We start from the raw sequence: 23,316 nt of genomic DNA on the forward strand, positions 1-23,316 counted from the left end.
ATATGGCCTCCTTCCTTTCACCACCTTATACTCCCTTCCCTTTTAAAAATCTCTTCCAAGCACATGTCTAGGTCTAGGTCTATTTATTTGTTCATATTCTTATAGTCTGTTTCCTATTACTGGCACAGAAGCTCCATGAGATCAGGGAGTGTTCATTGTTATATCCCTAGTGACTAGAACAATGCCTGGCATTGAATAAATATTTGTTGAATGAATGAATTACCATCCTTATGGCTAACCCCTCCTTATGTAAATAAGATGATGTCCTGAGTGATGTGATCAAAACCTGAAGTGCGGGGTCAATACAGAGAAACAAGTCAAAGACAGGGCAATCCTAGCAGGACAAATGCAGGATACAGAGCCAAGATGGGAACTGGGAAAATGAGGATGAAAGGCCTGTCTGCCAGGCAGAGTATCTTGGACTCTTGTGGACCCTAGTGGACTTTAGAGCCAATGGAATATACCAAGCAAGTTTTCCAGGTGCCACTCAGGAGCTGCCATGGGAAGCCTCCTTCACGGTAAAGCCTGCTCCAGGAATCAAAGAGGCAAAATCTCCAACAGGAGTGGAGCCATAGTCATGCACTGAATTTTTACATGAAGAGAAAGTTGTCAGTACTGCTGCAGAGAGTATAATTGACTAATATTTGTTATCTTCTCCAGTGGGCTGTGAGCTTCTGAGGGGAGGAGACTGTCTCATTCTCTACCATTCCTGGTATGAAGTCTGCACTCTTGCAAACATTTGGGAGAAAGAAATTGGATCATTTCTCTCTACTTGGTTATACCTAAGGGCACGGAGAGCAACATATTCAGAATTTTCCCCTTGAAACCTGATTGATATAAACTTTTGTATGCATTAAATGGCTAATAGCTGACTTTGAACCCAGTACAGGTCAACCCCTCCCAATTCACAACTAACCCTTCAAGCAGCAAATTGAGGGGTTAAAGACTTAAAATTTAAACGTTAGAGATTTAAAATGAGCCGTTAAGTCATTCACATAGTTCCTTAATCTCTGCTATGGCAAAAAACTTCAATTTGCTCTAATTAGGACTTCAACATTTTCTTAATTAAACAGCTTTCCATCTGGAAAAAAATGCCTTCAAGGTCCCTCCCACCCAAAAAAACCTCTGAAGTAATCAAAACTAAACGAATAAAAAAAAGAATATTAAAACTGTTCTTCCCAATAGTTTTGGCCACTGTGTATCAGGTAACTTTTATTTTTATTTATTTTTTTAAAAACATATACACATACCTCAACTTCAGATTAAACCTGAGAGCTTGTTGACATTTCAGAGACAATTTCAGAGTGTTTCTTTTTGGGGATTACCCTTTCTCAGCATTTCTCTGGGCAGCCGCAGCAGCAGAATCCTGAGTTCATGGTCACTGTGGGCTTTCCCCTTGACTTTGCTGTTCATTTCTTCAGTTTGTCCTACACTGTGAATGCTGAGAAAGAGAAGAGTTCATTTTCATTCTGAATGACATAAATGTGGCTGAAGACTGAACACTGGTTACAGTCTGCAGATGGAAAGGAAAACCACGTGGCATTATCCCCGATGTGAACACTGTTTGTGTCTCTGCCACAAAGATGTGAAAAAATGGCTCTGCTATTCTTCCTGCTGGGGTTACAGGTTATCACAGAGTGGGAGAGGTGGTTTCCCTTCAAGACCACACTGAAGAGTTTGCACTTTTTTCCTCTTTAATTTTTTTCTGGTTTCCTCTTAAGCAAATGATTTTTTCGGGCAATAGAACAATGTTTTGAATCGAGTCGGTAAGATTCACCGAGGGTTACTCTGTGTAGGGGACCAACTATGACAGAACCCATAGTTCCTCTAGGGTGCCTGGGACAGGATATTTTCCTGAGTCTTGGTCTCAGGTCGCTGCAGCCTTAGGTCAGCATGGTTCTGATCAGTTAGCACACCAGCTTCTGGATGTCTCCTTACATTTACTCTCATTTTCATCAAATAATCACCCCCATCCCAGTGTCTCTAAAGCAAATCTGTTTTGCACATTCTTTCCTTCCCTCCCTCCAAATTACTATGTGACCAATGTCAAGGCAGTGTCTTGTCAGTGAATCCCTGAATTAGCATTTCTAAAATCTAGTTTTGAATTTTATTCTTTTTACCTTTCTCTCACTCATCATCAATCCCCCCCCCCCTAAAATCTCTCTCCTTTCTTTCTCTCTCTTCTCTGCAATTAGTTAATGTTTCTTTCTTAGGTTACAGAAAAAAGGGAAAGATCTAGGTGGGAGACGTTTAAAAACAGGGCTCTTAAATCATGGACTAGAAATTGAGAGTCATTGCAAATCCTACATCATTATGGGCTTTTTCAGAAAGGGGTGCATGCTAACTTGCTTCCTAGGCCCTTATCAGACATGTGCTCCCTGGACTTCCCTGGGAGGCTTTTCTGAGGTCCCAGGGAAGGCTTTGGCTGTTGAGGTTGAAAAATCCTGAGCAGGCACGAGAAGTCGCACGCTGCCAGTGTGTCTGCGGGGCGTGTGGGAGCTTTGGGGAGACACTGAGGTGGAGGTATTAGGTCCTCTCGCGTATGTGTTTAGCGCGCCATCTAGTGGCTGAAGCTCACAGAAGGGAAGAAAGCCTAAGTACCCCCAGAAGACCCAGCTCAGGGTTGGGCTGGCTTCCCCTCAGGGTCAAATCCAGGTCGCTAAAGTGCCTTTATTTCAACTTTACCAGTGCATAGGTGACAACTGTTGTGCACTTCGTTGGGAGGTTGGTGGAAGCCATGGGACAATCAAGAAAAAGGATAAAAGAATTTAAGGATCTATTAAGAAAGGCAAAAAGTACTGCTACACAATTATTCCAGAAAGTAGGACTCTAAAAGTGTAAGTGCTCTGACTGAGCAAATAAATGAGACTCTTCTATGAATATGGGGAACACAAAAAGAAATGGAAGGAAGAGAAAAAAGAGAGGGCATGGGAAGAAAGTGAAAGGGAGAGGCAGGATAACATAATGCTTTGTAGACAGTTCTACACCTGGGTTCAAATTTCAGGGCCACCTCTTTTTAGCATTTGTGTGACAGTAGGCAGTTACTTAAACTCACTCAGTCTCAGGTTGCCCGTCTGTAAAATGGGGATGATCCCACCTATCTGTTAGGGAGGCTGTAAGGGTTAGATAAAAGAATATATGAAAGTGCCAAGACCAGAGCCTCATGTGAAAATGCTCAATGAATAGGAGTTGTTATCAGCAGGGAGAAGACAAAAGGAGGAGAAAAGAAAGAAGCGGGGAGACCTAGTAAGGGATTGTGTGGAACACATTATGGTATGAGAAAGGAAATCACATCTAGGACTGTCCAACTCAGCACAAGGCATTTGATCAACTTAACAGGTGAATCCCATGAAAGGGGAAATCTCTGCCTCCAGGAGACAGACAGAAGGTCTCTGCCTGAAGCCCACCTTTGTTCTGGACTCACAAGTATCTGAGAAGGCTCCACAGGAGGGCCTTCCTTCTTGGCACCCCTTGGTCTTCACGCTGTGGACTGAGAGCCTGACACTCAGCCCTCTACAGATCTTCAATTCAGTGCTGGGAGCTTATGTGAAGGAAAAGTCAATGACCAGTCGGAGATGGGGCTGATCAAAGGGAGCAACCAGGGACCAGGTTTTATTCAGAGAGGGTAGCCATTAACATGGCCTAGCTTTCAAGGAACCTCCTGAAAACCCTGGCTCACCACAGTCCGTGGCAGTTGATGCTGACTGAATGCACTTGGAGAGGCTGGAAGAAGTATCTGTATAACCCAAGGCGTCTTCCCTCCCCACTGAAAGCTGAATCCTCATGGCAGATCCAGGCGGTGGATGCACAGAGCTGCCTCAGTATCTCCTTTGGAAACCCGATATGGCTATTTCAAAGGATTGCCTAAAGACCTCTGGACACCTGAAGCCTCCAGAGAGCAAGACAGTGCAACACACATACACACACACACACACACACACACACTCATGCACATACACTCGTGCCCTCTGAGGAAGCTCTTAGCCTACCATCTCTAGCCAGAGTCCAGAATTGGAGGTCATAATGGCCTTTCCCTGTGTAATGGCTGCCCACAATCTCAGGGGAACAGCAGCCATTGCCTGCATTTCTAACCTTTTACCAGCTTCCTTTCATGCCAAGGAGAAACTAGGAACAAGAACATAGTAATATGATCCCCAGTTAGCATAAAATAAAAACAACCCAGCCATGTTTTCCATGGGCTTTTCCAACCTCAAACGAAATGCATGAAGCAGGGAGAAAGAGATAAAAATACACACATGGAACTATAAATATACATACTGTCTGTGTATGTACAGACAATCATCCTGACGCAAATGAATATCTGTCTCTAGGAAAACCAAGCAGTCAGATGTAGAAATCTGAGAATTTTCGCTTTCCGAAGTGCAGTCTGTGTACAGACAGGAAGGGATAGTGCCCTGATGACTCAGTGGGGAAGGGGTTAAGTCCTCAGCCATCCTGTTTTAAAGTGATTTACGATGATGTGCAGTGTTTCAAAACTCCCCCCCCCCACCGCCCCGCCACCCGACCCCAAAGCACAGCCCCTCTCTGTCCCCCAGTCCAGGCTCAGGCTCACCATGCTGAAATGGGAAGGAGGCGGTGTTTTGCTGATCTGTTAAATTCTTAGTGAAGTTTCCTTGATTTCCAGTGGCTGCTGTTGTTTGAGTTTGGTTTGGATCAAAACTGAGGTTGTCCTGGCATTGCTGGGACTGAATCCAGGCAAGAGGAAGAAGAAAAAGGAGAAGGAAAAGAGGAGAGAAAAAGGTGGGAAGAAATAAAGGGAGGAGAGAAGCGTAAGGAAAAGAAAAAAGTCCTTTTTCAACATCACATTCCTGTGTTTTCCCTCAGCCTGGAAACTATATTAATCCCAGTGCTTTTACGCTCGGAAACAAAGGGACTAAGCTAGACTGTGGGGGAAAGGGTGATAAGAAGGATCCTGGAACTCGAAAAAGAGAAAGAGCGAGATTCAGAAATAGCTGGGGCTCCACTTTAAGGGGCGTCCAGTACTGTCGGCCGGGGGCATTGGCACACACAGACACACAAGCCTGAGCAGAAAGAAGCTGCAGACGAATGGAGATGCAAAGACTTAAAAGGACAGCTCCTTTCACCTCACTCTACTTGTCAAGAAGGTAAAAAGGCACAGCCAGAAAGAAAAGAAGAAAGCTCAGCCCTCAGGTCCAGACAGGCGGTGGTCTGCGTGTGGCTCTGGGAGCTGGAGCTGCAGTACACCCCTTTGTATCGGACAGCCTCGCAAAGGAGAAAGAGAGTTGGGAGGAAAAGTATTTCATCTAGGAACTGTCCTGGGAGCACACTTCAGATTGCTTTTAAAAGCCTCTGCATTCCATCTCCATGAGCCACCATGTAAGTGTGTAATCCTGCCTGTCTTTGCTGTGTTTGTTTGTTTCTTTGTCGCTTATTTGAAGAAATGAAATGGGAATGTTGTCATAATTAATATGCTCAGTGTGCATTTTCTCTGGAGCATCAGACAGTCAGTTGAAACAGTGCAAGCATGCTGAATGGGTTTCCTGCTTAATATAACTGTCTCTGCTAAGCACTGACAAATTACAGGGACTTAAATGCAACAGGATCTCATCCGACTTTCCGTTCCCTGACCTCCCTCCTCCTTCTTCTTCTCTAACCACCCCTTCCCCTCCCCTTGGCCAAGATAGAGAAAGAGATAATGCCCAGCTCTGTTTGCAATTAAATGATTTTCTTTCTTTCTTTTTTTTACTCTGCCCTCCACTTTCCGTCTTTTGACCCTGCTGCCTCCCCAAAGTGGATTGCACAATGACATGGAGAATGGGACCCAGTTTTACCATGCTACTGGCACTGTGGCTGGTGTGCGGATCAGAACCCCACACGCATGCCATGAATAGAGGGAGCCACGGAGGGCAGAAAGCGCCTCCGGTTTCCCCCGTCAACAGAAGGCCAGCTCGGTTACTGAGGCACACGGGGAGGTCTCAGGGAATTGAAAGAACCACTCCGGAAGAAGCAAACCGCCAGCCTCTCCAAAGAAGGAGGAGCGTACCGGTGTTGAGAGTGGCTCATGCCACGGCACCGTCAGCCTCCCTGGGTATCCACGGCGCCCCAGCGAGAACTGAGTGGAGGCCGGCAGCCCGGAGCTCTCCCCGTGAGATGGTCCGAGACGAGGGGTCTTCAGCTCGGTCAAGAATGTTGCGCTTCCCGTCTGGCTCCAGCTCTCCCAACATCCTTGCCAGCTTTGCAGGGAAGAATAGGGTGTGGGTCATCTCGGCCCCCCACGCCTCGGAAGGCTACTACCGGCTCATGATGAGCTTGCTGAAGGACGACGTGTATTGTGAGCTGGCGGAAAGGCACATCCAGCAGATCGTGCTTTTCCACCAGGCAGGCGAGGAAGGAGGCAAGGTGCGGAGGATCACCGCTGAGGGCCGGGTCCTGGAGCAGCCCCTGGACCCCAGCCTCATCCCAAAGCTCATGAGCTTCTTGAAGCTGGAGAAGGGCAAGTTTGGCATGGTGCTGTTGAAGAAGACGCTGCAGGTGGAGGAGCGCTACCCTTATCCGGTCAGGCTGGAGGCCATGTATGAGATCATCGACCAGGGGCCCATCCGCAGGATAGAGAAGATCAGGCAGAAGGGTTTTGTGCAAAAATGTAAGGCCTCCGGGGTAGAGGGCCAGGTGGTGGAGGAGGGGAACGATGGTGGAGAGGCAGGAAGGCCAGGCCTGAGCAGTGAGAAGAGGAAAGGGGAGCAGAGGAGAGCACAAGTGCTGCCAACCAGAGAGAGTCGGCTGAAGGTGATGAGAAAACCGGCCACGGCTGCGGGGGCCCCTCCTCCACCGCCCACAACCCCACGGGCCACCACCCTGCCTCCTGCTGCAGCCACAGCAGTGACTCGGGCCACCTCTCGGGTGGTGACGGTAACTGCAAGACCTACAACCCCCATGGGCTTTCCGATCACCCAGAGGCCCTGGACCCCCCGGGTGCACCCTTCCTCGGAGCCTCACAGGGCATCCGCAACAGCCGAGGTGGCCACTGCCAGGGGGCCCGTGGCCTCCAAGAACCTCTACCCTCCACCCAGGAAGGAGCAGCCCAGGGAGAGGCCGCAGACCGCCCGGAGGCCCAGCAAGGCCACCAGCTTCGAGCGCTTCACGGCTGCCCCTCCCACCACCGTCTCCGAGCCCCGCACCAGGGCTGGCGCCGGCCGTTTCCAGGACAACCGCACGGACAGGTGGGAGCACGGCCCCCGGGACCCAAATGTGGGGCCGGGTCCTCACAAGCCAGCGAAGGGGAAACCTCCCCAAAAGAAAGCCCGGGACAAAATCCTTAGCAATGAGTACGAGGGTAAGTATGACCTCAGCCGGCCGACCGCCTCTCAGCTGGAGGAGGAACTGCAGGTGGGGAATATTGCCCCCCAAAAAGCGAAGGAGTCTAAAAAGCACGAAAAGCTTGAGAAACCCGAGAAGGAGAAGAAAAAGAGGGTGAAGAGTGAGAAAGCAGACAAGTTACTCAAGAGTGAAAAGCAAGTGAAGAAGGAAAAGGCTGAGAAAAAGAGCAGGCAGGAGAAAGAGAAGAACAAGAAGAAGAAGGCGGGGAGAACGGAGCAGGATGGGCACCTGAAACCCACAAAACACTTCACTCAGAGTCCCAGGAAGTCGGTGACCGACCTGCTGGGGCCCTTGGAAGGCAAACGAAGGCTCCTTGTAAGTAATCTTCTCCTTGGCATTGTTCTGTGGGCCGAGGCAGTGTTAGGGCTTGGTGTGTCAGTTTTCTAAAATCACATTGTTGGATGGCAGCCTGTGGCTGAACAGGTGCTATGTCAGGAAGATCATGAGGTTTGTCAAGGAAAGCCAGCCAGGCCAGTGGTTCCTTTTGGTTAATATATTCTATGAACCTCTATCCACACAGACCCACAGCCCTAAGTACAGAATCAGTGACTGGGGGATCTTAGCCATGAGCCCAGGGAAGCACCTGTACTCAGCTTCTTCCAAACCCATCAGACCCATCCCCACTTTACTGATCTCTTCCACAGGACAGTGGAAAGATACACAGGAGGATACCGCTCTCTTTTGCCAAGTGCGAAGAATAAAAGACTACCTAAAGTGGAATGCACTGGCTGTGGTCACAATTTAGGAAAAGCGTTTCTCTCTGCATGAGCTTAAAAACTAGAAGCATGTGTATGGGTAAATGGCAGGTGTCCTCCTTTCCCCCCTAATTAGGTATATATCAGCAATTGGAAGACTCAAAGGGGAAAGTAGGGCAGCCTGGGTGGGGAGTGGGTATGACGGGAGTGGGGAAGGGTCCTTGTTGGTCTGCCCTCACGAATATACTTTTAAAACCAGCTGGCTAAAATCTTCTCCCCTAAAGGCTGCCTCCCCCACTGCTTTGCCACCGTCCAAAGAATGATACCAGAACCTAGTCAGACCCAAGAGGGCTTTGGACAGGAATAAGCACCATCTGAAACGTACAGGCAATTCTCATCAGTGTAGAGAACGGCTCCTCTTCTCTCAGTGTCTCCTTGCCCCTATTTTAGTGCCCTTCCAAGATTTTGCCCCTAGCTTCTTAATGCTACATTTTACTCCAGGCTGTCTAGGAGGAAAAGGGCATAATGCAGTTAATTCAGAGAAAAAGATCAGCAAGTTGATGTTGGGTAACCTGAGTCAGGAATAATTCTCTCAGCTAGCTGGGTGGAAGGGAGCTGTCCCATGCCATTGAGGACAGCATCTATCCTGCTGAAGACACAAGGTGACTCCATGCCCTGCATTCCTGCCACCGAAAGAGATGGCATCTTTTAGAGGGTCTTTTAGTTTTTCCAACTAAATTTGGATTAATGGTCTGAGCAAAGTGACTCTGGTGTCCAGGTATCTTTAGTGGTTTCAAAAAGTTAAATGTGCATTTGAAATGTTATTCAGAGCAGAGTCCCTTGTGATATTTATCATGGGTGGGGCATATCCCCAGATTCTCTTAGCTATTTCATCCATAGTGTGTGTATCTATGTATTAGAACAAAGCCTAAGTTTTGGTTGATTCTACAGGTTCATGTGTGTGTGTGTGATGTGTGTGTGTGTGATGTGTGTGTCTTTTTATATATTTTTTGTATGTTGTTACCTTGTTTTTCACCAGAGCCTTAAAGTAACTATATAAACTTAGTTTAGCAGAGGATAGGCTGACTGTTAGAGTAGTTTAACAGCTGCTTGGTTATTCCCAGAGTACACAGGTTTCCAGTCAGAACCAGAAGAATCACTGATTTCAGAGTAGAATTCTACCTAGTACAGAAACTCCGGGGGCAAAGTGTTCTCTTTGGGGTATGGGAAAGCATTAGTAGTGTGCTCTATTGCTCTCTTCCTGAGTACCTGGGACTTTGTCCAGCCTACTAAAGCATATCACCCAACCCTGGCCATTTGGCCAGCAGGGCAGACATAGTGTTCCTCATGGTCAGGTTTTAACCAGGGGGGAAATAATCATGGGTAAAATGTCAGGATTGTAATTGTGCACCCATCTGGCAAATACTTCCACCGCCCCTAGCTTGTGAGTCAGAAGAAAGGGGTTTTCATACTATATCCCTGATATTAGTCATGCCTTTCATTTCTCTCTCTTTCTCTCCACTCCCTTAGTCAGGGATTTGAAAGCCCAGCTGGGTCTTTTCTGCTTTTAACAGTATCCCTGATCATAAATTTCTAGCAAATGAAACTCAAACGACAGGTTCTGCTGATGTCATGTGAGGCAAAACAGAAACCAGCTGGGATTGCTCATGGCAGGGTTGCTCTTTGGGGTTGGACAGAGAACCGGGATTGTTATTAGAAAGAAAATACCAACAGGAGGCATTTCAGTCTCGCATTTCAGTCCCACGTGTGCTCAGCTGATGATCATATCGGAACTGTGTTCCCTGAAGAGTAAGGATGTCTAAAATAAGAATGGATTAGACAAGACTTGATGAAATAAACACAACATAAAGTCAAAAGATGGAGAGAAAAGTGTCTTTTTCACCAGACAGAGAGGAGACCAGGGTCTCTGGGTGAAAGGTTTTGCTGGTGCCATTTATCTTTTTTCCATTCATTTTTCCCGTCAAGCATGGCTGACGTTATTCAGGAAGTTTCAGAGATTCAATTAATATTCATTAAGGCTCAGCAGCCTCCAAGCTGTTAAAGTACAGCTGACAACATAGCCCTCCAACTGGCCTCAGCCTAACCCGTGTGCTCAAACTGAAATGAGGTTTGCATTCCAAGAAATTATGCTGGCCTTTTAGCTCACCTTTCCAGATTCTCAGTAACTTGGTGCCCAACTACAGTTAACCTACTGCTTTGCATTTATTTATAGCATTCTTTAGATGTGAAAACATCACATAACTGCTACTTAACTACTTAGAGAAACACTGGCAGAGATGGTATAGGTTATGGTCAGGTGAACAGCATCCTAATGGTCTTCAAAAGGAGCTGCAGGTAGAGCCAGGTGTCCTATTCTTAGGCCAGAGGTCAAGCCTCCAAACCCTCTGCCTCTCAGCCTGTCAACTGAAAGGGGCACATCCTGCAAGGTGCTTTGCTGAGACTGTGGATTAATTTTCACAACAGTCCCATGAGGAAGGACTAATCAACTCCATTTACAGAGGAGACAACAGAAACTTAGACAAGTTGAGAAGTTTCCCAAGGTGTATAGCTAATACGTGACAAAGGCAGAATTAGAACTGGGGTCTGTTTGATTTTTAAAACTGAGGGTCAAACCACTTCCCCGTTCTGCCTTCCCATGGGTGTGAGCTTATCATGGGCATATGCCATAAAGAGAAGGGGAAACTGAGAAATGAACCTGTTCGTTAGTAATACGGATGTTTTAAAATTCATTTTCAACCTTGAATTACTCATATAAAGGGTGAGGTACACCAATTGTCAACATTTTGTGTTGAGCACCAATGTAGAGTTTCTGTCTTAAATACCCAGCTAGCTCTTTGCACCTCAACTCACCGGCTTTCCACACAGTCAGTGGAGAACAATAGATTGAATTCCAGTTAACCTAACCCCTCAGACTGGTTGGTGTTGGTTTGGGGATGACAACAGTGAGAATATAGATGCGTTGTTTATCACTAAAACACTGGACTCTGGAGTGTAGCTGAAAAGCCATCATGTTGTGCCCTGAGATCTACATACTGGTCAATGAGCAAGAGGGCTCATCACGCCACAGTACATAGATTCAAGTTCAAGTTTAAGCATTCTTTGGAGACAATCTCCCGTAACTCAAGTACATTAATACTTTTAACCTTACCTCAGAAATTTGGATATTGGGACAACAATCTACTTATTTGGTTTAATTTTAGAAAAGGATATAGAGCTCCGGTTTACTAAGGCAGTCTACCAGCTGGGATGCTATTTCTCAGAATCCTGTCCTAGTATTTTGAGCTTAACACAGTATTTGGAATAAGTTGAGACTTAAAATATCTTCCCCCTGACATCTTCACATTCCTGTTTGTGCCCTTTACTTATGCAACCTGGCTTCATTATACTCTGAGGCTGCTTGTGCCAACACACCAGTTGGAACAGAAACATAAAAAAGAACAACACAATTCTAAATTCACTTTACGTGCCCTGATTTATCACCACCAAACTGGAAAGAGGCCAAGTGCTAGACAATAATGTTTACTGAGAAGTGCTAGAATGCTCTTTTTAGGAAGCGGGGACTGGATACCATTTTAAACACTGTTCGAAGTACTGCCACACTAGAAAATGAATGGGACGTAGATGTCAACACACAGGGAAAGAGTCGCTGAAATACGTTTAGATGATCAGCCTCTTTTACTTTCTGTGCTGCAAACTCGAGGAGCAGATTGAACGTAAGGGAGAGTGTCTTTACCAACGGTTCATGGGCTGCATCTAGACTTTCATAACCAGGGAACCACTCCTCTGGCTGGAATGATCTGTGTAGCCTGAGGAACGTGGGCCAGAATTGTGCTTCTACTGTCTGCACGGCAGTGGTGGGGCTGTGGCTTCAAGTGCCTTGAAGAACGGATCCTCTGGTTGGGGAGATATGACATAAACATAAAACAAAGTGGTAAAAGGAAAGACATAAATTTCAGATGAGCCGTGCAGACAATAAGAACAGTAATTAAAAGGAGAAAGCATTGTGGGCTAGAAGACACTTTAAGGAGGATGCTGCATTTGAAGAATGACTCAGATTCTGATAAGGTGGAAGGGTGGGGAGGACTTTCTGGGTGAGAAGGGTGACATGGGTGAAGGCAGAGGAAGGAATGTGAGTGAATTATTCAGAGGCAACATACATCTATGATGCTCTGGTGCACACAGCCTGTGTATATATTATATATAATATATATACTAATATAATATATATACTAATATATATGCTTGATTCTCACTGCTTTATGAGTTCGTAGGGAAGTTGTTCCATAGTAAAGATGAGAAAACTAAGGTTCAGAATGTTAAGTGGCCTTGTTGAGGTTACACAGTAGCCAGGGGTTGAACTAGGGCTAAAATTCAGGCCTTCCAATTTTGACGCAATCACCCTTCCTCTGTGCCACTCTGCACAGATTCCTCTCATTTCACAATTTAGGCCGGTCTGGCTGCAGCGTGAAGAGGTCACGTAAGGGAGGAATAGGAGGAAAGTTAGCTAGAGAAAGCCCGAGGCCAGGTTGTGGAGGGCTGGCAGCTAGGAAATGAGTCATGCTAAATGAATGTCACCTCACGGGTGGGTTAAGGCTTCCTTGGGCAAAGGACCTGAGGTGAAAGTAAACATCAGAGCCCTTTATTTATTTAAGTACAGTTCCCACTGGGTATCCAGGGCCTAAGGCTACTGTATTCAGAGATACATGGGAGAAGCTGCCAGGCAGGGGAGAATGAGGTTCTATTTGATTACATATTCTCTGAAATTCTCAATTATGCACAAGGGGGAGAAAAAGACCAAAGGGGGCTTTGAGGACTCTTAAAATCCTGTCATATCATGGTCTGCCCATGTACTGTAAGGGTCCATGAATGGAATGGAGTCTATGTATGGATTTGAAGTTACAGAGGCAGGTAATTATCAGTCATCTGGCATATATTCTAAATATGGGCCTATCCTTCTTTTAGAACAGGGAGTGCAGAATCATTACCAGTAAATCTTACCTTCGTTTTTTTACTCTTTTGTGTTCTCACTTAAACATTCATTTTATTTATATTAAAATAGTGTATCTGTGAACAAAAAAAAGCCAGAAAGAAAAACCTAAAACACACCAACTAAAAACAAAACTCCTGGATATGGGCTACCATGAAAACCTAAAGAATTATTTTCAAATGTCATGTAGCTAATTAAAAAACTAACAAAGTGAAAATACCATCACTATATCTTTTTATAGCCACCTTAAATCTTTTTTAAGGCTAAGTAGGAATCAATGAATAAATAAGGGGAAATTTTATTATTTTCCTCTTGGGAAATTATTTTTCTAAAACAAGCATTTCCTACTCGCCCTGTCCATCTGAAGAGGTATATAAACACAAAATCAAAAATAATGAAATCATGTCTATTTAAGATAAATAACAATCTGAGAAAAACGAAACAAAACAAAACTTCATTCTGGAAAAACTTTGTTAATGTTCCACTCAAAAGCTATTGAACTCATTTTGATTTCCATGAGGGATAGTATTTTCTCAAGCACAGAGAATTCTTAGAAGGGAAAGCCTGCAGGCAGCAATAAACACGTCTCTGACAGAGCAAAATAAACAGCAGGATGAGCTGGGACCAGATTTATTACCATTTTGATAAAGTATTCGATAAAGAGGTTAACAACATGGTGACTTTCCCTCTGCAATATGCCGAGCTAATAGCCACAGACTTCAGAAATATTTTATAAGGTTAGATGGGTAAGTAGAAAAGTGGTTGACAAATTTGAATTGGTCAAATGAAAGAAACCGTATAGGGACTTCCCTGGTGGCGCGGTGTTTAAGAATCCTCCTGCCAATGCAGGGGACACGGGTTCAAGCCCTGGTCCAGGAGGATCCCACGTGCCGTGGAGCAACTAAGCCCGTGCGCCACAACTACTGAGCCTGCGCTCTGGAGCCCGTGAGCCATGGCTGCTGAGCTTGTGTGCCACAACTGCTGAGGCCACGCTCCTAGAGCCCATGCTCCACAACAGGAGAAGCCACCGCAATGAGAAGCCCACGCACCGCAATAAAGACCCAACACAGACAAAAAAAAAAAAAAAAAAAAAGAAAGAAAGAAACGGTATAGATGGTGGTCCAGTGGTTAGGACTCCACGCTTTCACTGCCAGTTCAGTCCTGGCCTCTGAGCTAATGGGTGAGTAGACAGTGTTTACTGCAGACATCAGCCTAGTGAGCTGCTGGGGTTAGAGAGGTCAGCAAAGACCTGGTCATCATCGGCATAAAACTTCACGTCCTTCCACTTCCAGGGTGAACAGCACATGCCCACACACTCATGGATTGTGGTACACAGTTCTGGTTTTTGCTCAGGAAGAACCTGGTAAAATTGGAGAAAGCTCGGGAAAAGGCAGCAAAAATCATCACCAGAGTCAAAAGGCTTTTATTTCGGGCTCGATTACAACACTGAGGCATTCTTAGGGAGAGGGTTCAAGAGGAGCCCTAAAAAATAAGAGTATCCTCATTTTATCCAAAATAATGAAATATATGTTTTCCCAGATAGCTGGTGACTAAAGCATCTCTTTCTATTGCTCTATCTTCTCTTTCCCAGAAAAAGTCAGAGGTTCAAAGTGAGTGTGAGAGACACAGGGGCGAGGTGAAAAATACCAGTTTTGAATTGGAGAGAAGGCTGAACTGAAAAAGTAAAACCCATCCTGTTCGAGGACTCCAACATCAGACATCCACCGCGAGCTCTATGCAGGCCCAGTGTGACAATGACTGTATTCCGTGACAATACTGGGCCAAAAGGCTGTCCTAAAAATTCTCTGCAAGGTTGCCTGATAAAAATTCTAAGCCATCGAATTTTCCATAGTGCCCAAGGCCTGTCGATGACACTCAACCCCGTGAGACATGAGATAATAGTGGTAACCACTGAATTCATGAATGTCTGAGCGGCCAATTAAGATAATGAAGATCAAAATAAAGGAAGAAATGGGAATTCCCTGGTGGTCCAGTGGTTAGGACTCTGTGCTTCCACTGCAGTGGGCACAGGTTTAATCCCTGGTTGGCGAACTAAGATCCCACATGCCGTGCGTGGTGCAGCAAAAAAAAGCGAGAGAGAGAGAATACAGTCATTTAAAAAATAAATAAGTAAAAAATAAAACAAGAGAGATAGCATTTATTGAACAATTGTTGCATGCCCAGTATCATGTAATGCTTACATCAGCCTTGCGAAAGAAGCATTCCTGTGCAGAGTTCACAAATGAGAAAACCAAGACACATGGAGACTGATAATGAAGGCAAACAATAGTGGAAATGAATAGAAAACTCTAAGCTGTCTGGAGTCATTAAAAAAAGCCCTTTCCAAATGGTCTCTTTTGGCCTTAATTATACTATCTATTCAACAAAACAATCTAGTTTCTTAGTTTAGGTGTCAGTCACTACCAACCCTCTATTCCAAATCATCCCTTTGGCTTTTGCCTCTGTGTGAAACTATCACCGTGAGTTAATATTTTCTTGCTTTCACCCTCCTCCAGCTGATCACTGCTCCCAAGGCCGAGAACAACATGTATGTGCAGCAGCGAGATGAGTATCTGGAAAGTTTCTGCAAGATGGCCACCAGGAAAGTGTCCGTGATCACCATCTTTGGCCCTGTCAACAACAGCACCATGAAAATCGACCACTTCCAGCTAGGTTCTCTGAAACACTTTATTATATTCTTGCTTGTCTCTCAGCTAAGGTGGGGCACAGCTTGTGGGAGAGGTCGGTGGGGAAACAAAAGGAAAATTCAGGTTTCAAGAGGGCTCTTTTCTTGTGGTAACAAAGGTCAGTCTGCCTAATTACTGATATGTAGCCATCCTGAATGGTTCTGGTTTAAGTTTTGGGCACTTTAAAATGAAAAATATGCAAGCACTCTATGGTTTGAAAGTCAGTAAGATGGAGGAAAATGGGAGAAGTAATACAGTGTGTCGGGGGCAGCCAGAGAGGTATCCTGACACTTTCTTCTGGATCCTGAGTCTTCTTGCCTGTGAGCAGCACCATCTGATATTCCTGCAGCCTTTATGCTGCAGGCGACTCCCTCACAGATGGGGCTCCTGCAGACCCTTGGGGGTCCTTGACTCTGGCCAGGCTTGGGGGGAATGAGCCGGGGCTGAGAGAAGCTGTGAAGCTAAATGAAAAATCACTGGAAATACAGACTGAATGGCGCCCACGTCCTTTTGGAAAGCAGAGGGATTTGGCTGAATGTGGAGTTTTCACAATTTTTCATATTAATGATGCGTGTGAGGCTTACAGCTCAGCGTTGGGCAGCTGAGGTCTAACTCACTGCGTTCTCATGGGAACATGGCAAGACTTACTGTGAGTAGTTATGCCTCATGGTCAGAAGCCCCACCTCTAACCCACCCAATTTCTTTTATAACTGTTACATCTCTAGAGCTTTATTTTTTTTAAAAAAAGTTTTTTCTTACATGATTTCTCTACTTTTGTTTATTGTTGTTTCAACTATAATGAAAATCCTTCTTCTTGTACCATTTGTGTATCCTGCATATTTTTCATAAAATATATTTCATCTGAAAGCATATAAAACATACTTTTTCCATTAGTTAACTTTTTTTTTTTCTGGCCGCACTGCGGCATGTGGGATCTTAGTTCCCTGACCGGGGATCAAACCCACGCCCCCTGCAGTGGAAGTGCAGAGTCTTAACCACTGGACCACCAGGGAAGTCCCTCCATTAGTTAACATTTAACTTCATTACATGTAACATGTTACCTCACATATTTTTCTGTCATGTGATCTTGGTATCATTGAACACATATCAGTCGTAATTATGTCATGATAATGTCAACTTGATTTTAATATAGTCTAGCTTTCTAAATCATATTTTTTATTGTGGTAAAAACACTCAGCATGAGATCTATCCTCTTAACTAATTTTTAAGTGCACAATACAGTATTGTTTAGTATAGGTACAGTGGTGGCCAGCAGGTCTCCCAAATTTATTTGGGTTTGAAGTTACAGTTATGCATTCTCTATTTTTATTAGCTCACTTTTCCCTGAGATAGTTCTAAAGGAAAATAAATAGCATCCTTTCCAATGTCCTCTCATAAATCATTGTGGGTCAGTGATAGGTTTGTGGACATTTATCTCTGTGTTGTATGTATGTCTGGGAGGGAGAACAAAAAGAGTGAGAGAGAGAGAGACAGAGAGTGTGTCCTTACCAACAATAGCAATAATCATACAAACAAAAGACACAAAAGAAGTTCTAGAGTTAAATAAAGAGGTTCAAATCCATGGTCACAATGTATTTGTTGTGTGACTTTGGGCAAGTTACTTCCTAAGTCTCAGCTTAGAACATAGTTATATACATTTCACAGGTGATGGTGAGGATTTAATAAGAAATTATATGTAATTACCTGTCACATAATAAGTACTACTACTGTGGTCATCACCACCGTTTGATCTGGCAGGTATCTGGAGATCAATGAGCTGTCACAGAGACTAGAGCACGTATAATTGAAAAATACTTGTAATTGCTTTCTGCTAATTACACAGGGTTGACAGGGAACCCTCACAAGTGCTTCTCAGGGTCAGGCTGCATTACTACTCTTGGTGACAAAACTGAAGCCCAAGAGGGACTTCCCTAATGGTCCTGTGGCTAAGACTCCTCGCTCCCAATGCAGGGGGCCTGGGTTCAATCCCTGGTCAGGGAACTAGATCTCGCATGCATGCGCAACTAAAGATTCTGTATGCCGCAACTAATGCTCCCACATGCCACAACAAAGATCCCGCGTGCCGCAACTAAGGCCCGGCACAGCCAAAATAAATAAATATACATTAAAAGAAAAGATTTTTTAAATGGTGTATTAAAAAAAAAAAAACTGAAGCCCAAGAGACTAATACTACAAAGCCACATATTCAGTGGTTAACTGGGAGTCAACCATTGGCTTCCTGGATTTTCAAATAGTAGCATGAGTCAGTGAGCTTGGTTATAATCCAGATGTCTAGAGAGGAAGTAGGTATTCAATCCAGTACAGAAACATGCTGGCTGGTGATGAAAGCCTTCCTCCACCAGGTGTTCCCTGTGTCAAATATGTTACCCACCAACTCACACAAAGAATTGTCATTCTTTATTTCAGAGAAGTTTGGAAAAATCATTATATCTTCCACCTCAACCTCTACATGGTCCTAACTGTTACAAGCATCTGGTGCTGCCTTGGCAAAATTTTAACATTAATCCTGCTGTCTTTTAGACATCTGGGTTGAATATGAACTGTAGAGGACTGAGTTTTCTTTTCTGCCTTATTGGAAACCAGGTATTATGATTTGGGTGTTTGCCACTTACTGAATGGCAGCTTGGACATGATTTGGGGGCCTTTTATTTTGTTCCTCATCTAATTCCTGGAAGGCCTTTCTCTCCTTATGTCATGTCCCAGGTTACCCTTATGGGAAAGGCTGTGGTACTTTCAGCCAAGACTGGGAGTCAGCCATGGGAAAACAGGAGTTGGCATGCGCCATGGTCTCAGTGAACCAATCTCCAGCCTTGACCGATTTTCAGCTGGAAATCTATCAGATGGCCTTACTTTCCTCAAAATAAATCAAGCACTCTCTACTCTTCCAGTCTTTTACTGGTCCTTAAAAGCAGAGGCCCACATCCAACTACAGTGTGGGCTGTACTCATCAGCTGGCCTGTCTTGCTAAATGTATTTGAGTTATAGATGATGGACCTACAAACACCAGGAAACTTACTTTAAGGTTTCAGTCATTATTCGTTCTCGAGCAAATTCCAATGCAGAATAAGCCCAACTGGTTTTGGCAGCCCAGAGTATATTATACGTGAGGGTTTAGAATGACCTAATACAAAAAGAAAATAAAAACTAAAAAAAAAAAAACCCCAAACAGAAGACGAAAAATAGAATGAACTAACACATAAAGGCATTCTTAATTGTTAGAGATATTTAAAATATCAATCTAAAATAGGAATATTGGTGTCTATGTTAAGAGAATGAATTATAGACAAAGTTTGTCAGGTGGGAAGGAGTTGCTGGCTAAAGGCATTTTATTGCAGAATGAAAAGAGAAGTGGGAGGAAAACACAGCAGGCATGTATATATATATATTTGTGTGCTTAGCAAAATGTAGAGATGAAAAATATTTTGACACTGGTATTGATCACCAAATTTTAAGAGTTAGAACACAGGGCATTTTTATGGGGCAAAGGCAGTTTTTTGATAGTTTCTTTTGAAAGAAGAAAAAAAAGGGAGGTGGAAGAGTTGATGGAAGTGTAATGTGGCAACAAGGAGAGACAGTGTTGATTCCTTATTCATGTGAGTCGAGAATTCCTAGGTGAATCTCTAACACAACTTTCCTAAGTGAGACTGATAGAATACATTTCAGCCTAAAATACTCTGTCTTTGATCCTGTTGAAGAGAATTGCTCTTTATGGACAGCCTCACAACCATCAGGATCCATAACAATGCAGAAATGCTGCTTTCCCACAGGAGCACCTGAAAAATTGACCCTTTGCCCCAATTCCTCCTTTCTTCAGTGGTGACTATGCCCGGCAGCTGCCTTCTCTAGACCCTGCCACCGTGTGCCGGGAGGCAAGGCTGGGTGAGTGATCAGATTTCCAGACACTGCCTGTGGTCTCCCTCTCTGTTTATTCAGTCTTTGATTATCAATCACTCCGTGCCCTAGAGGCTGGAGAGGCTGCGCCCTAACTTGTCCAGTCATCCCATTCAACATCAAGTGTATCAGTGTCAAGATCAACCCCTGCAAGCAAGGGGTGAAAAACACCTTGATAAGTCAAGTGTATAAAACAAGTGCTTGAAGAATGTGGTGGAGGAATAAGCTCTTCCAATTGCAGTCATCACAGTACTGTATGTATCACAGAATTTTGAAAAGGAGGTGGATTTAAAGGAGGGGCCTTGAAACTGAGTAGATTTTTTTGGTAGATGATGACTCTGTCATAGGTACTTTTTGTTTTTATTCTTTTTTTTTAAACAAGTGATACATTTTTTGGATTCCAAAGTCAAAGCTACATAAAAAGGCATACACAGACAAGTCTTACACCTGTTCCTGACCCTTTACCTTATTACTCTCTGCCCCAATAGGAATATTTATGATTCCTTGTTTATCCATTTAATGCTTGTTTGTGCAAACACAAATAAATATAAATACCTATATTCCTCTTCTCTCTCTCTCTCTTTTTTTTTTCTAACAGGAAACTGTTTTATTACCTTGGCTAGGAAAGACCCTTTTTTTTTTTAAATTGAAGTATAGTTGATTTACAAAGTTGTGTTAGTTCCAGGTATACAACAAAGTGAATATATATATGTATATATATATTCTTTTTCAGATTCTTTTCCATTATATGTTATTACAAGATATTGAATATAGTTCCCTGTGCTACACAGTAGTTTCTTTTTGTTTTCCCCTTCTTTTTTATACAAACTATAGTATACTATATGGACTGCTTTGCGTTTTGCTTCTTTCATTTAAATATATTTCCTGGAGATCTTTTCTTATGAGTATATAGAGATCGTCCTCATTCTTTATTATTAAGCCATTGTGAGATTCTACCACAGTTTCTTTAACCATTCCCCTTGATGGACATTCGGATTGCTTTCAGTATATTGTTTTTATAAACAATTTCAGAATTAACCTGTACCCATGTCACTCTATGTATGTGGGTATATCTTTACAATAGATTCTGAGAAGTAAGATTGTTGGGCCAAACAGAAAGTGTATCTAGTTTTGGTAGATATCACCAAATTTTTTCCATACAAGCTGTATCATATTGCAGTCCCACCAGAAATGTGTAAGAATGTCTATCTCCCCAGACCTCTTCAATAGACTGTGCGATCAAACTTGTGAATGTTTTTAGGGAATGCGGTGTGTGAAAAATGGTATCTTAGTGTGATATAGTGTTAGGTTGCATTTCTCTTTTTATGAGTATGATCGAAGATATTTTCATATGTTTCAGGAACATTTATGCTTTGTTTTTCGTGTCCTTTGCTTATTTTTCTATTGTGTTGTTGGCCTTTTTAATCTCAGTTTATAGGCATTCTTTATAAAACAGAATGAAAATTCAGACTCCCTGGTCCTCTCCCCACTCCAAGATGCTGACCCAGTTTGGGGATGGGGTCCAGGAATCTGTTTTTAAAATGTTGCTCAAGTGATTCTGATTTGCAGCTAGGTTTGGTCTAGAGCAGAAGGTTGGGTGTAGGATAGAAGGGAAGAGAGGGCTAGAAATTTAGATTGACACCCGATTTTAGAGGATTTCAAATGCCAGGACAAAGAATTCAAACTTTATTTGGTAAACCATGTGAAGTCGCTAAAGATTTCTAAATATATTTTTCAAGTAAATTTTAAATAACTTTTAAGGTTTAGTAGTCAGTCTGTAGGACAGAAAAGCACCTGGCAGGACACATTCTTCATAGACAAGACAAACTGGCAAATTGGTCTTTCTAGACAATTGAGACAATTGATTAAGGCAGAGGAATAGTGCCCCCCGGGGAGCATGAACCAGATAGATCTGGATTCAAGGATTGTAATTTTAACATGCACTCCAGGTTCATGATGAAGGCAGACAGTGACTCATACTTTGAAAAACTGCAAGAGGAAATTGGGAACTTCTGAAGCAATGGGAGAGCTGAAGTGGTCCCAGGACACTGGAGGAATGGCCTTCAGGGCCTAAGGGCCTTCCTTAGGGATGAGAAGGAGGAAGAGGAGAGAGAAACCGTGGATGTCACAGAGACGCAGCAGTCACGGAGGGAGGCTTCAGACACAATGCCTGGCACACAGTTGGTGTTTAATAAGTTGTAATTGGAGCTGAATTTTTCTGCAGTGTCATTGATGTCTATAGTCAGACATGGAAGAACAAATACATGAAGAAACTTACTACTACATGAAGACCACTGACTTTTGGAGTTGGAGTTCTTAAAGGGTGGGAAACTAGGCAGGTGTTTGTCTTCTAGGGCCAGTCCTCATCAGCACACAGCAGAGTTCATCCTCTCTCCTGTCCCTCCTCAAAAATCTTAGGTCCAGGGGCAGGTTGTGTGGAATGACCAAATCCTACCAAATGGGCTTGGATCTGTGCATCATTTTAGGTGGATCAGGACCATATGGGCAATTTATAGGATGTGTTCTAAAGAATGTTTGCTTTAAGCCCTGCCACCCTGGAGGAGGACTAGAGATCTTTGGCAGAACTTGGATAAATTTAATAAGAAGCTGCCAAATCTGTGTTGCTTTTCCAGACTGAAGAGAACCTCTTGTTCACCCAGCCCTGATTTAGACAGAATGCAGAGCGTAACAGAGACCTGTGTCAGGAGTAGGCACCTGGAGACGGGAACTGGCCTCACGCTTACCCTCCTCAGAATTCAGCCAGAGGTAGACTCTGTCTTGCTCTAGAGTTGTCCCCATCCTAGTTGGATGCAGTGTTCGTCAGGCCTTTCATTGTTTTTCTTTGGCAGATTCTCTCAGCACAAACATTGCTTAGGGATGTAGATCTTTCTGTAGGCTGGGAGTGCAAAATGTTTTATTTATCTTTTTTAGTTTGATCAAATCATTTCAGAAAATATTCTAGTTGAAGGGAGAATCCAGACCATGAAGTTCGTTTTCTTTTTTTTTTTCCTCCATATCTTAGTAGAATAAAATTTGGTTTAAATCTTGGTCTTGGGTCATCTCTATCCTTGAGTGTGATGCATTTTATGAAAGTAGAGAGAGGACTGGACAGGAGTGAGGTCATGTTACCTGAGTCCTAACCTGCAGTCTGTTATTAACTAGCAATGTGAACTTGAGCAGATTGCTCCCTTCATGATGTCTGTGATAGGTTGGTTCTCTGGGAAACAGACTCTGAGATTTGCATGCAAGAGGTTAATGTGGAGTATTCTCAGGAATAATGCCTATGAGGGGTGAGGGATACAAAGTGACAGAGAGAGAATTTGAATGCAATTGGCCCTTCAGCGTTGTTCACTTTGAGGCAAGGGGGCAGCTGTTATATCTTCTCCCTCCCCCCCTGCAAGCAACCACTGAATGTGGGCTGTCTCTTTGTAAGGGTGTGATTTGGGGAAAGGCAGCACTTTTCTAAGGAGAGCAGTTTTCAGAGAGGGATTCAGCTGCTAACATTCACAGCAGCTTTAGTCCTGAAGGCAGGACCTGGCCAGCACTGCAGAGTGTCCACTGCAGTCCTTGGTTTCATCTTCAGTAATGTGACTGGGTTGGGCCAGATAATGTCTGTAGCAGTTATCTATTGCCACAATAAGGCTATGTAATAAAG

General features: G+C 43.8%; 1 protein-coding gene across 1 annotated transcript in view; it reads left to right on the forward strand.

Moving 5' to 3' along the window:
• The first annotated feature begins 4,547 nt into the window (after window positions 1-4,547).
• The window catches only part of CCDC80 (coiled-coil domain containing 80), a 32,931-nt gene continuing 14,162 nt past the window's right edge, over window positions 4,548-23,316 (forward strand). The window contains exons 1-3 of the mRNA XM_068546753.1: window positions 4,548-5,358; window positions 5,774-7,674; window positions 15,579-15,735. Of these exons, the coding sequence (XP_068402854.1) occupies window positions 5,785-7,674; window positions 15,579-15,735 (2,047 nt within the window). The 5' untranslated portion in view covers window positions 4,548-5,358; window positions 5,774-5,784. The remainder of the gene's footprint in view (window positions 5,359-5,773; window positions 7,675-15,578; window positions 15,736-23,316) is intronic.

This window comes from Eschrichtius robustus, chromosome 6, assembly GCF_028021215.1.
Source record: "Eschrichtius robustus isolate mEscRob2 chromosome 6, mEscRob2.pri, whole genome shotgun sequence".
Taxonomy (NCBI): Eukaryota; Metazoa; Chordata; class Mammalia; order Artiodactyla; family Eschrichtiidae; genus Eschrichtius; species Eschrichtius robustus.